At 46.0% G+C, this 14,633-nt stretch overlaps 1 protein-coding gene across 1 annotated transcript in view; it reads left to right on the forward strand.

Annotated features, from left to right (window-relative positions):
* The window catches only part of LOC124772889 (brain-specific angiogenesis inhibitor 1-associated protein 2-like), a 579,992-nt gene that overhangs the window by 515,302 nt on the left and 50,057 nt on the right, over positions 1–14,633 (forward strand). Inside the window, exons 9-11 of the mRNA XM_047249357.1 lie at positions 2,904–3,086; positions 6,602–6,704; positions 12,336–12,431. Of these exons, the coding sequence (XP_047105313.1) occupies positions 2,904–3,086; positions 6,602–6,704; positions 12,336–12,431 (382 nt within the window). The remainder of the gene's footprint in view (positions 1–2,903; positions 3,087–6,601; positions 6,705–12,335; positions 12,432–14,633) is intronic.

Raw genomic sequence — 14,633 nt, forward strand, 5'->3', positions numbered from 1 at the left:
GATCGGGAATCTGAACAGTTACCTTCTCACATGTTTCTCGTATGCTGATTTAATTCAAATTTGTTTCTTGTTTCTGTATATTTTCCCCACAAGAACAGATCATACAATCTCTGTGCTCCATTCTTCAGGCATATTTATTTTGTACCTCACATCCTAAGTGTCAATCAAACAGCAGACGAGTGTTTTGCAAAAGACGTAAGTAATGATGATACCACTGCGGCGACTGGTGCATCCTGTGGCGTACCCCTCCCCCCCCCCCCCCCCCCCGGGCAATACAGGTAGGTCTTCTGGCTTTCTTACTCGGCAAACGTCAACGTGAGAGTAACAACAGGTTTACAGTGTGGCTTGCGAAAGACTGCACTCTGGCCGCTGCCTCACTATTTCCCTATGCGAATCAAATGTCCGAAAACAGAGTGGGACGTATATACTTCCGCTCAGCCAGTATTTAAAAAGCTGTGTGACTCGAAGCCAACAGTTCCGATTTCGAAGCCAGTTCAAGTAACATCCCGACTTCAGCAGTTGCCTCTAAGTCCAGGTAACAGCCGAACCGTAATCATCGGGAAGCCATCGATCGAACATCCAGCTCTCACCGTGAACAAGTGTTGCAACTTCGCGTCTACGTGACCACTTCACTCTCATAGTTTGTACTTTATGTCAAAAGTGATCATTTGACTCAATTTTTTTGGCTGTGGGTCTGTGTGATAATTAATAGCCTAGTGTATTTCAGATTCAGACTCTTGCATTGCGATTTAACAAATGTATTGGCTTCAATGAGACTATCATTCGTAGATACGCAGGCAGCCACCTTTGAAGAACTGTCAGTTTTATGAGTGCAATACAACTTTCGGTAACTGCTGTCGGGAGTCTATGCAACGTTTCTCCCCATAGTTTCTCAACCCGTGGCAGTCATTTTGCAGCGTGCACTCCGTTCCCTCTAGGTTGAAGAGAAACTGAATGAAAAGTCCTCTTAGCACAGGCACAAACTCAATACCCTATCATATAGGTCTTAGGAAAACTACAGGGTGTTTCAAAAATTACCGGTATATTTGAAACGGCAATAAAAACTAAACAAGCAGCGATAGAAATACACCGTTTGTTGCAATATGCTTGGGACAACAGTACATTTTCAGGCAGACAAACTTTCGAAATTACAGTAGTTACAATTTTCAACAACAGATGGCGCTGCAAGTGATGTGAAGACGAAGTTTTCAACGGAGGTTTAATGTAACCAAAGGACCGAAAAGCGATACAATAAAGGATCTGTTTGAAAAATTTCAACGGACTGGGAACGTGACGGATGAACGTGCTGGAAAGGTAGGGCGACCGCGTACGGCAACCACAGAGGGCAACGCGCAGCTAGTGCAGCAGGTGATTCAACAGCGGCCTCGGGTTTCCGTTCGGCGTGTTGCAGCTGCGGTCCAAATGACGCCAACGTCCACGTATCGTCTCATGCGCCAGAATTTACACCTCTATCCATACAAAATTCAAACGCGGCAACCCCTCAGCGCCGCTACCATTGCTGGACGAGAGACATTCGCTAACGATATGGTGCACAGGATTGATGACGGCGATATGCATGTGGGCAGCATTTGGTTTGCTGACGAAGCTTATTTTTACCTGGACGGCTTCGTCAATAAACAGAACTGGCGCATATGGGGAACCGAAAAGCCCCATGTTGCAGTCCCATCGTCCCTGCATCCTCAAAAAGTACTGGTCTGGGCCGCCATTTCTTCCAAAGGAATCATTGGCCCGTTTTTCAGATCCGAAACGATTACTGCATCACGCTATCTGGACATTCTTCATGAATTTGTGGCGGTACAAACTGCCTTAGACGACACTGCGAACACCTCGTGGTTTATGCAAGATGGTGCCCGGCCACATCGCACAGCCGACGTCTTTAATTTCCTGAATGAATATTTCGATGATCGTGTGATTGCTTTGGGCTATCCGAAACATACAGGAGGCGGCGTGGATTGGCCTCCCTATTCGCCAGATATGAACCCCTGTGACTTCTTTCTGTGGGGACACTTGAAAGACCAGGTGTACCGCCAGAACCCAGAAACAATTGAACAGCTGAAGCAGTACAACTCATCTGCATGTAAAGCCATTCCGCCAGACACGTTGTCAAAGGTTTCGGGTAATTTCATTCAGAGACTACGCCATATTATTGCTACGCATGGTGGATATGTGGAAAATATCGTACTATAGAGTTTCCCAGACCGCAGCGCCATCTGTTGTTGAAAATTGTAACTACTGTAATTTCGAAAGTTTGTCTGCCTGAAAATGTACTGTTGTCCCAAGCATATTGCAACAAACGGTGTATTTCTATCGCTGCTCGTTTAGTTTTTATTGCCGTTTCAAATATACCGGTCATTTTTGAAACACCCTGTACATTAAAACGTGTGTTCGTTTTTAAGCGGACAGCTTTTGTGAGAAACAGTAAACTGTCGAATGTTTGATACAGTGGAACGTGGCATTTGCCCGCGTTTATATCACAATACCCGATTCCGTCCACCTTGTCTATCAATTTTAGCATGTTTCCCAGATACTTTTGCTTTAGTTTCAACGCAAGTGTGAACAGATGTTATGCAATCGTGCTCGTCTTTCCAAAGCTTTCTAGTGGCGTTACAAGAAGGTAATTCGTCCCATTAAAGAGACATACAGGTTTTAACATTTCGGTTGATACCAGAGTGAAGACTACGAGTGATAAAATAAAATGAAGTGCTCCTATGCGCACTACCGCTTTCGGAAAAACTTGTTTCAATATCTTGAATCGTTTATGCAACGTAAGGCACGTATCGTGTTACACGACTCGACCTGTACGTTGCATTGCCTGTACCGCTTCCTCTGGGGCGAGGCTACTTGCTGCGCTTACTGAGGTACTTGCTGTTGTGCTTGCACAGTGTCCGCCCGCTACGACCGCCGCGACGTGACTGCGTCCTCGCCGGAGCCCGAGCCGCGGCCCAAGTCGCTGGCCGTCGCCTCGGAGAACGGGGACGCGCCGCTGGCGCGCGCCATGTACGCCTACCTGTCCAGCGGAGACAACCAGCTCAGCTTCCTCGAGGGGGACGTCATCGCGCTCATGGGTGAGTCCGACAGTCACTGCAGTGGCCTTAGGCCGTGGGATCGCGAGTTTGCTGACTTCCCAGTTACTGAAACACAATATAGTAAGCGTGACGGCCAGGACAGTACCGATGGAACTACGCAGCACCATCCGACTGATATACAGTGATTGACGTAATCGAAGGTTACTCATCAGCCCTGAAAAATTCGATGTTCCTTTCATCTCCCCTATTTCTAGTTTGTAACATCCGCACGCAACTCTATATAATGTCGTGCAAGCTATTATTTTCCAAAAAAAAAAAAAAAAAAAAAAAAAATTAAAAAAAACCAGTGATAGTTATCGTGTAGTGATGGTTATTTTCGCAATCCGACTGAAAGTTAATTATTTTTCTTCAAAACACACCATAGTTACTGAAGAAGACAATGCAGCTTATAAATAATTTCTCTTGTGTTACATAATTTCTTTTAGATGTAATCGTTTGCGGTGCGAAGGTAAGATTGTGATCATCACATTGGCTCTGAGCACTATGGGATTTAACATCCATGGTCATCAGTCCCCTAGAACTTAGAACTACTTAAACCTAAGTAACCTGACATCACACACATCCATGCCCGAGGCAGGATTCGAACCTACACACTACTGGCCATTAAAATTGCTACACCAAGAAGAAATGCAGATGATAAACGGGTATACGTTGGACAAATATGTTATATTAGAACTGACATGTGATTACATTTTCACGCAATTTGGGTGCACAGATCCTGAAAAATGAGTACCCAGAACAACCACCTCTGGCCGTAATAATGGCCTTGATACGGCTGGGCGTTGAGTCAAACAGAGCTTGGTTGGCGTGTACAGGAACAGCTGCCCATGCAGCTTCAACACGATACCACAGTTCATCAAGAGTAGTGACTGGCGTATTGTGACGAGCCAGTTGCTCGGCCACCATTGACCAGACGTTTTCAATTGGTGAGAGATCTGGAGAATGTGCTGGCCAGGGTAGCAGTCGAACATTTCCTGTATCCAGAAAGGCCCGTACAGGAGCTGCAACACGCGGTCGTGCATTATCCTGCTGAAATGTAGGATTTCACAGGGATCGAAGAAGGGTAGGGCCACGGTTCGTAACACATCTGAAATGTAACGTCCACTGTTCAAAGTGCCGTCAATGCAAACAAGAGGTAACCGAGACGTGTAACCAATTGCACCCCACACCATCACGCCCGGTGATACGCCAGTATGGCGATGACGAATACACGCTTCCAATGTGCGTTCACCGCGATGTCACCAAACACGGATGCGACCATCATGATCCTGTTAACAGAACCTGGATTCATCCGAAAAAATGATGTTTTGCCATTCGTGCACCCGGGTTCGTCGTTGAATACACCATCCCAGGCGTCCTGTCTGAGATGCAGCGTCAAGGGTAACCGCTGCCATTGACTCCGAGCTGATAGTCCATGCTGCTGCAAACGTCGTCGAACTGTTCGTGCAGATGGTTGTTGTCTTGCAAACGTCCCCATCTGTTGACTCAGGGATCGAAACGTGGCTGCACCATCCGTTACAGCCATGCGGATAAGATGCCTGTCATCTCGAAAGTTAGTGATACGAGGCCGTTAGAATCCAGCACGGCGTTCCGTATAACCCTGGTGAACCCACCGATTCCATATTCTGCTAACAGTCATTGGATCTTGACCAACGCGAGCAGCAATGTCGCGATACGATAAACCGCAATCGCGATAGGCTTTATCAAAGTCGGAAACGTGATGGTACGCATTTCTCCTCCTTAAACGAGGAATCACAACAACGTTTCACCTGGCAACGCCGGTCAACTGCTGTTTGTGTATGAGAAATCTGTTGGAAACTTTCTTCATGTCTGCACGTTTTAGGTGTCGCCACCGGCGCCAACCTTGTGTGAATGCTCTGAAAAGCTAATCATTTGCATATCACAGCATCTTCTTCCTGTCGGACAAATTTCGCGTCTGTAGCACGTCATCTTTGTGGTGTAGCAATTTTAATGGCCAGTAGTGTATTTTGTTCGTGTGATATTTATTCTGTGCTTTACTGTGACACTAGTTAATCGCCAGGTCACTCACATATACGAAAATACCCGGTATGTTTCTAGACTATGAAATATCTAAAATAACCAAGGAAATGAGTCTTCAGCCTTACTGTCTTCACACGCATGCCCCTTACACACATGTATACATAAACGAATACATAACTGATGAATACACAGCTGATACATTTTTCGAACATTATTATGCAAATCTTTTCTCTTCAATGTTTATCGAACAATGCTATCGGAATTAATTTAATTTTAGATCACTGGTTGATCCTCATGAAAATGTGAGTACGTTACAACATTACACAGCAGGCATATCTGTGAGATGTTTTAACTGAACTGAATGACTTTTCTTAAACAGTATAAATTTCGGATGGTATTTGTTAAGAAAATACCACTATTCTCTCTTTAAAATTACAATGCTAAGTAAATTTTAGTATTTGTGCCAAGAAAATACAAACAGGCATTATAGTGTGATTCAATAACTGTCTGCACGGGTACGTAAATTAAACATTATTGGTAAAAGACCAATAATAGACAGTGGCCCATGTAATTTGCAATATGAAGAAAAGAATACATTGCCTGAAGGCAACGATGGATCTCATTATGTCGGCGTCGTCGAATACTGTGTGTTGCCAGCCTCAGCGTTTACAGCGTTCGCACATGGTTCTTCTTACAATTAACATTTGCCGTAGAGCACTGTTTACAAGTTCCACTTCTGTACTATCGGAGCAAACGACCATATGAGGCTACATTTTTATCTTCTCGAGTGTGTGTAACGTTTGCACCGATGGTTTCCCACAATCGATTTTATTCTCTATTTGCTTCTGTATGTTCCGCGAATGCTCCTCCCAGTGCCAATTTAACTAATCTATGTGCATTTTTCAGTCACCTACCTTCATTCTGATAAAGGTTTCCTATACAGTTCTTCACGAACCTGTTTCTTTAGTGCCATTTCATTTTGTACTTCTCATGGCCACTTTATTTTTACTCTTCTTCTGTTACAGTTTTAGGTGAGAGCAACACCGAGCACAATATGAACAATAAAATTAATAGTAGTCAGTACTTTTGTAATAACTGGGTAGCTACTACAGAATCAATTCGTAGACCATCATCGTGAATGACCTGTACCTCCCACAACATTGCCTCGAGTTTCATCACCTCTTGGTTTCCCACATTTTATATTTCACTTCCATATAAAGTTATGTTGCAATCATACGTTTCCAGAGCCTTCATTGTGTTTGCCACTCCAGTAGTGCATAAAAGCGTAGCTGTTTCATTGAGACTGAGCCAGTTGTTGTTGTTCACTGTGTCCTCGACATTCAGAATTACCGGGTTTCAGATCCCCGTCTGGCCATCCTAAAGTAGGTTTCCGTAATTCCATCATTGAAAACAAATGCCAGGATAATTCCTCCAATATTCCTCTCGCTCTCTTTTCCCAATCAGAACTAATATTTCTTTTCAAATGTTTACAGGTGAACGCATTAAGGGTTGGCAGTTTGGCGAGAACCTGCGTACCCAGACCAATGGATGGTTCCCCTTAGCTTACACAGAGATGCTACTCGACGCAGCGGACAGGTAAGTATCGTCGCATATGACGACAGAAACCATCTTAAAGCATTCTTGCTCAATCCGTTTCGGGACACAATACTAAAGTTAACCGAATGTTTAAGACTCATCGTCTTACTGGGTGTGGTATGTATTTTGTGATGATTTAAAACTTGTGCTGAATTGTCACTCGAAACCGGACGCGTCCATTTCGGCAACACTGCTTTTTGGAAGAAGTCCGTCGAGATAGCTTTTCATATGTTGATACGTTTCGGCTACAGCCATTTCGGCTACTGCCACCATCAGATCAAAACTTTGAAAGTGGTTCAAATGGCTCTGAGAACTACGGGACTTAACATCTGAGACCATCAGTCCCCTAGAACTTAGAGTTACTTAAACCTAACTAACCTAAGGACATCACACACATCCATGCCCGAGGCAGGAGTCGAACCTGCGACCGTAGCGGTCGTGCGGTTCCAAATTGTAGCGCCTAGAACCGCTCGGTCACAGCGGCCGGTGATCAAAACTCTGAACTCACAAAACAAGTTCCTTGTCAGTTTCGATAGAACTTGTACCTAAGCTGACAGTTGACACCCTCTTGGGTACAGGTTATACTGTTACAGACAATGAACCTTGTTTAATGACTTCAGAGTTTTGATCTGATGATGGCGCCAGCCGAAACGTCGTAGTAAATTAAAATGTATGAAGCTATCTCGACGGATTTCTTCAAAAAAATCCACAATGATCGCAAACGCATTTAGATAAATTATTTACTTAATTAATATCTTCACACTCAGCCCCCGAACACTCTAGTAGAGTTGGGGGGTGGGAGAGTGGACCCCAATTCATAGCATTAACTAGTCGCTGCGACTTATCGCTATAGCTGTTGTTTAGCACATTCAACAGTCAACACCTGAAAGACTCATACTTTTGTAATGTGCACCATATAGACAGGATACTTGAGACAGTTGACGAGGCATTTTAAAGCGTGTCCATCAGGAAGGGCAATCGTTAAGTTTCGAGTTCCTATCGGCACAGGGATTTCATCTTTAACAGATTTCATTGTTCGTCTTGAACGTAGTCATTTGTGAAACAGCGACCGGTTTTGGTTACAGACCAAACATATCATTATATCAGTTACGAGAGTAACACATGCAGGTCATTTGGTTCCTGTTGAATCAAAACTGGCCACAATATTAAAAATGAATGCAATAGAGTGGAAATGAAATACGTTGAACAACAAGTGAGTACGTATTGTTGGATGTAAGGTCCGCCAGTTACGCAAAACCCCGTTTTTTCTCAGTACACAAACATGTTTCGGCACCACTGTGCCATCATCAATGGGTTTTCGTTTTTATTTATTCTGTAACGTGAACATTTTTCTTAAATTATTATAAAATTATGTGAATGTTCAGTTCAAACAATAGATCGTTCCGTTTTACAAATACCTTTACGTTTGGTGTGCATGAATCTTCTGGATCACTTGTGTGTTATTTACTACAGGTAGCTTGTCATCTGCAACCAAACAATGTTGATGAGAAAGTTTTTTGATGGGAGTTAACTTATCTTCTAGAAAGTAATTTAGTTTGTTGCGATGTTTTGGCGTCTATATTCGTTTTTACTTACGTTTTCGTGCGGCAAGCACTTTCCTTCTCCGCATCGTGGTGAGGTGCTGTGATGCACACGTAACTATAACAAGTATTTTCCACATACAACGTAGTAAAACACTTTTCACTTCACCAAGACAGAGTGTGATTGTGGTTTTTTGTGTGTCCCAGCCCAGTCAGTGTTCATTTGTTCACCAGTTCCTTTAATGTGTTAAATAGTGTGCCCTTGCAGAGTGTAGTGTATTCGTTTAAGACTAGTTTTTCTTCTGCTGTTGCCTTCTGTATATGGAAGTTTTCCTCAATGGTCAGTTCCTGTATAGGCTACGGCTGGGTTTTATTATTCTTAAGTCTGTTTCTATTGTGGTTGGGTGGTGATTGTGGGCTACAAGTTGGTCAGCATGTGTTCTATGGGAGCTGTTGCTTTTTAAAGCTCTGAGAACATCTCCGGTAGAATTCCACATTAGTGTCTCTGAGTGATATGCGATGCATCCAATTGATCAAGCACCAGTAGTTCTTCACTCCAAATACTGGGACCTTCGTCCGCCCACCACCCTCTTCCAGCAGATAAATTGAAGATTCGTATGCAAGAACTTAGTACCAGCTCAGTACACCATCCAACCATAGCACCTCACTTGCTCTGTAGTTAGCAGAGCTTCAGAAACCGTGTCTCTGCTCGGCGTTACCACACCAGACAGTGTTCTGAAAACCAAGTGTCAATAGCAAGTATATCAACGCAACTCGTACCAACCGCTGGCCACGAACAAAAGTAGCCACGCTAGTGCCAATTCACCTTCGTATTACTTTTCTGAAATCCACATATCATACGATTTCATATAATTTCGGTTTTGTAACATCAGAACATACAGTGACGCGGAGCGGCTTAGGGCAGCACAACATCACCATTTCACTCAGCGAGTTTGAACACCTTTCTCTAGTGCTCGCCACAGCAAGACAAACACGCTTTCTGCTTCTTTCACTCCGTGGTTCCTATGCCAAGTGCCCCTCCGCTTCGTGGCTCCGTTCCTGAGGAAAATAGGCTCTAAACTCTAATCGAGAGCAAAACCCCAGTCGATTCCGAGAATCGTGCAACCGGAGCACCATCCGTACAGAATGTGCTCCGGAGATCTTTTAATGAGTGATGGTCATCAGTATTCCTTACATTGTGAGCTCGTGCTGTCACAGTACGTAATACACTGTTCTTTTGCGTTAGATGACGTTGCGACTCCGATGCTTATACACTCCTGGAAATTGAAATAAGAACACCGTGAATTCATTGTCCCAGGAAGGGGAAACTTTATTGACACATTCCTGGGGTCAGATACATCACATGATCACACTGACAGAACCACAGGCACATAGACACAGGCAACAGAGCATGCACAATGTCGGCACTAGTACAGTGTATATCCACCTTTCGCAGCAATGCAGGCTGCTATTCTCCCATGGAGACGATCGTAGACATGCTGGATGTAGTCCTGTGGAACGGCTTGCCATGCCATTTCCACCTGGCGCCTCAGTTGGACCAGCGTTCGTGCTGGACGTGCAGACCGCGTGAGACGACGCTTCATCCAGTCCCAAACATGCTCAATGGGGGACAGATCCGGAGATATTGCTGGCCAGGGTAGTTGACTTAAACCTTCTAGAGCACGTTGGGTGGCACGGGATACATGCGGACGTGCATTGTCCTGTTGGAACAGCAAGTTCCCTTGCCGGTCTAGGAATGGTAGAACGATGGGTTCGATGACGGTTTGGATGTACCGTGCACTATTCAGTGTCCCCTCGACGATCACCAGTGGTGTACGGCCAGTGTAGGAGATCGCTCCCCACACCATGATGCCGGGTGTTGGCCCTGTGTGCCTCGGTCGTATGCAGTCCTGATTGTGGCGCTCACCTGCACGGCGCCAAACACGCATACGACCATCATTGGCACCAAGGCAGAAGCGACTCTCATCGCTGAAGACGACACGTCTCCATTCGTCCCTCCATTCACGCCTGTCGCGACACCACTGGAGGCGGGCTGCACGATGTTGGGGCGTGAGCGGAAGACGGCCTAACGGTGTGCGGGACCGTAGCCCAGCTTCATGGAGACGGTTGCGAATGGTCCTCGCCGATACCCCAGGAGCAACAGTGTCCCTAATTCGCTGGGAAGTGGCGGTGCGGTCCCCTACGGCACTGCGTAGGATCCTACGGTCTTGGCGTGCATCCGTGCGTCGCTGCGGTCCGGTCCCAGGTCGACGGGCACGTGCACCTCCCGCCGACCACTGGCGACAACATCGATGTACTGTGGAGACCTCACGCCCCACGTGTTGAGCAATTCGGCGGTACGTTCACCCGGCCTCCCGCATGCCCACTATACGCCCTCGCTCAAAGTCCGTCAACTGCACATACGGTTCACGTCCACGCTGTCGCGGCATGCTACCAGTGTTAAAGACTGCGATGGAGCTCCGTATGCCACGGCAAACTGGCTGCCACTGACGGCGGCGGTGCACAAATGCTGCGCAGCTAGCGCCATTCGACGGCCAACACCGCGGTTCCTGGTGTGTCCGCTGTGCCGTGCGTGTGATCATTGCTTGTACAGCCCTCTCGTAGTGTCCGGAGCAAGTATGGTGGGTCTGACACACCGGTGTCAATGTGTTCTTTTTTCCATTTCCAGGAGTGTATTTTCTACACACCTTATGCGTTTGCCGCTAGGTGTCCTAAGTACGAGCGTGAGTCAAATGAAAATCTCAAATTTCTGATAACAAATCGAAATATCGCGCCGTTATCCAGCATAGTGCAGATGCGCAAATACTGTCGCAGTATCAGTATAAAGATGTTCGCCCCACTTGTGACTTGCAGCAGGGAAGAACAGCGTTCTGTTATTCGGTTAATGCGTTGTGAAGGTGCGAAGCCTATTAAAATTCATCGACAAATGAAAGTTCAGTACGGTGATGTATGTCTGTCACAGCAGCAAGTCTACGAATGGACTAGGAAGTTAGCAAATGGTGTGACTTCAGTGGAAGATGCCGCTCGTCCAGGTCAGGCACAACGAGTTGTGACTCCACAGAACATTGCAGCAGTTAAAGCCATAGTGAAGGAAAACCGCCGAGTGACACTGAATGACATTGCAGTATGTTTACAGATTAGTCATGGCTCAGCACACCACATTTTGTATGATGTGCTCCAGTTTCACAAAGTGTCTGCAAGATGGGTGCCACGGCAGCTAGCTCCTGAAATGAGAGAACGACGTGTTGATGCTTGTTAAGAACTTCTTCGGCGCTTTGAACGAGAACGGGACGAAACCTGGGTTCACTTCCACAAACCGGAAACGAAGAAAGCGAGCAAGGAATGGCGCCATTTCTCATCACCAAAACCAAAGAATTTTCGAACAGAACCATCAGCAGGGAAAGGTTATGCTGACTCACTTTTGGGACGAAAAAGGCGTCATGTTGGAGCGTTACATGCGTAGAGGGACCACTGTAACTAGTGCATCACACACAGATCTCCTAAAAAATCATCCGTGGCCTGCAATCAAATCAAAGCGACGTAGATTGCTGTCAGCAGGTGTCCTTTAGCAACATGACAATGCAAGGCCTCACACTGCCCGTACAATAGTTGCAACAATCACAGACCTGCACTTTGATATCTTCCTCATCCACCATACTCACCAGACTTTGACCCATGTGATTTCCATATGTTTGGACCACTCCAAGACGCAATGGGAGGAAAGAAGTTCCGTTCTGATGAAGAGGTACGCCACGCGGTGCGTGAGTGGTTGCGCGGATTACAAAAAGAATTTTTTTCTAAGGGAATTTATGCACTTTATAAGCGCTGGAGGACTTGCATTGAGCGTGGGACAGATTATGTTGAAAAGTGATACAGCTTTGTACCACTTCTGCACAATAAATAATATTTAAAAAAGAGTTTAAGGTTTTCATTTGACTCACCCTCGTACTTCCACATCCAGTTAAGGGATCGCGCCGTTATTCTCTAGTCTCAACACGAGTTGTATGCTTTTTCTGTAGGCTGTCGAGTCGTGCTGGATGACACACAATGTTGACCTGTTACTTTGCAGCAGCTCGCCGACGCACAGCACGGCGCCCGCGACGCCGGCGTCGCCCACGCGCGGCCTGCAGGGCGGCAGGAGACCCGGCGCCGCCCACCACCAGCCGCAGCCGCAGCACGCCGCCCCGGCAGCGCCCTCACACCGCCCCGCTACGCGACAGGTAAGTGGGCGGCGTGCGGCTAGGCAGCTGGGGGCTCACGTGTTGGTACACGGAGTCCTCTGCACTTGTCGCTCGGTCGACAGTCACTGTGCCACACTACACACGGAGTACTTCATTGCTGGAAACCTCTCAGTTATCAGATGTGTGAGTTCCGTGTCTTAGTACCGCACGGCTATAGCGAAGTGTGGACTGTAATTATTGTATGGCTGCAAAACCCGGTACATTAATTCATTAATGCGGAACCGATTTACGCTGGAAAAAATTAATATGGCGCTGTGATGCAAGAGTGGCGTTCACAAATGTTTTCACTTACAATGGATCAGAAAAGGGGCGTGGGCAGAAAAGGTGAAACAAGTGAGAATGGCTTAATGTTGATTTTATTTTTAGCCGCTGCTTACGCAGTTTCTTCAATATAAGAGCCGGAGACGTTGAAATGGCTCTGAGCACTATGGGACTCAACTGCTGTGGTCATAAGTCCCCTAGAACTTAGAACTACTTAAACCTAACTAACCTAAGGGCAGCACACAACACCCAGCCATCACGAGCCAGAGAAAATCCCTGACCCCGCCGGGAATCGAACCCGGGAACCCGGGCGTGGGAAGCGAGAACGCTACCGCACGACCACGAGATGCGGGCCCGGAGACGTTGACAAGATGCTGAATCCGTAAAACGACGAGATCAACTGTTAATCGCAGTAGTTCCGGTGGAATCGCAGCAACGTGTTCCTTCACACTGGCTCACAGATCAGTTGGAGACCGAAGGCGACACTCGTAAACGCGTTATTTGAGACATCCCCAGAGCCAAAAGTCACATAGTTTCAGATCAGCTTATCTCGCAGCCCATAAATCAATAAAACCTCAGGTGGTAATACGTTTGTAGAAGGTTGCATTAAGCCTTCCTTCCACTGGGAATGCGACCTCATCTCGTTTGAAGACAGTGGTTTACCAAAGCAGGAATCGCTTGCTGTATAAGCAGGTGTCGATGACGTCACGGTACAGCTGACGGGCCCTCTAGGTGTGTTCTCTTCAGAGAAGAACGGACTGAGAATAATGTTGCTTGTGTATCCACACTATGCAGCTACATACTGCGAGTGCAATGGCTCCCCGTGCACAATATTCCGTTTAACAACATCCCAAAGCGGCATTTCAGTGTATTCACTGAACCCAGTAGTGTAAAATGTGCCTCGTCACTCTATAGAACCTGGTCATGTGTCATCAACCGTCTGGATTTTTTCAGATGCCATTGTAGTATAGATGGCAAGTTTCCCTACTGTTGACCATGGGATGGATAACTCTCGTGACACTACAAATTGCGTGCATATGGAGTATCGTCTCAGTTGTGTGACTGAAGTCGTGGTTTCCTCTCAGAGAGGTCACAGTTCGTGGTGATAGACGGTAAATCATCGAGTAGAACAGAAGTGAAATCTGGCGTTCCGCAAGGTCATGTCACAGACCCTCTGTGTTCCTGATTTACATAAATGATCTAGGTTATAATCTGAGCAACCCCCTTAGATTGTTTGCAGATGACGCTATAATTTACCGTCTAGTAAAATCATCAGACGATCAATTCCAATTATAAAATTATCTAGAGAGAATTTCTGTACGGTGCAAAAACTGGCAATTGGCACTAAAAAAAGAAAAATGCGAGGTCATCCACAGGGGTACTAAAAGAAAACCGATAAATTTTGGGTATACGATAAATCGCATAAATGTAAGGGCTATCAATTCCACTAAATTCTTAGGAATTATAACTACTAGCAACTTAAATTGGGAAGACCATATAGATAATATTGTGGGTAAGGCGCAACAAAGACTGCGCTTTGTTGGCAGAACACTTAGAAGATGCGACAAACCTACTAAAGAGACAGACTATATTACACTTATGCGTCCTCTGCTTGAATATTGCTCCGCGGTGTGGGTCCTTACTAGGTAGGACTGACTGAAGACACCGAAAAAGTCCAAAGAAGGGCAGCTCGTTTCTTATTATCGCCCAATAGGGGTGAGAGTGTTGCTGATATGATACGCGAGTTGGGCTGGCAGACACAGAAACAAAGGCGGTTTTCTTTGCGGCAAGATCTATTTGCGAAATTTCAGTCACCAACTTTCTCTTCCGATGTTCTGCCCTGTCCATTGCAGTAACATCAATCT

The sequence above is a fragment of the Schistocerca piceifrons genome, chromosome 2 (assembly GCF_021461385.2).
Source record: "Schistocerca piceifrons isolate TAMUIC-IGC-003096 chromosome 2, iqSchPice1.1, whole genome shotgun sequence".
Taxonomy (NCBI): domain Eukaryota; kingdom Metazoa; phylum Arthropoda; class Insecta; order Orthoptera; family Acrididae; genus Schistocerca; species Schistocerca piceifrons.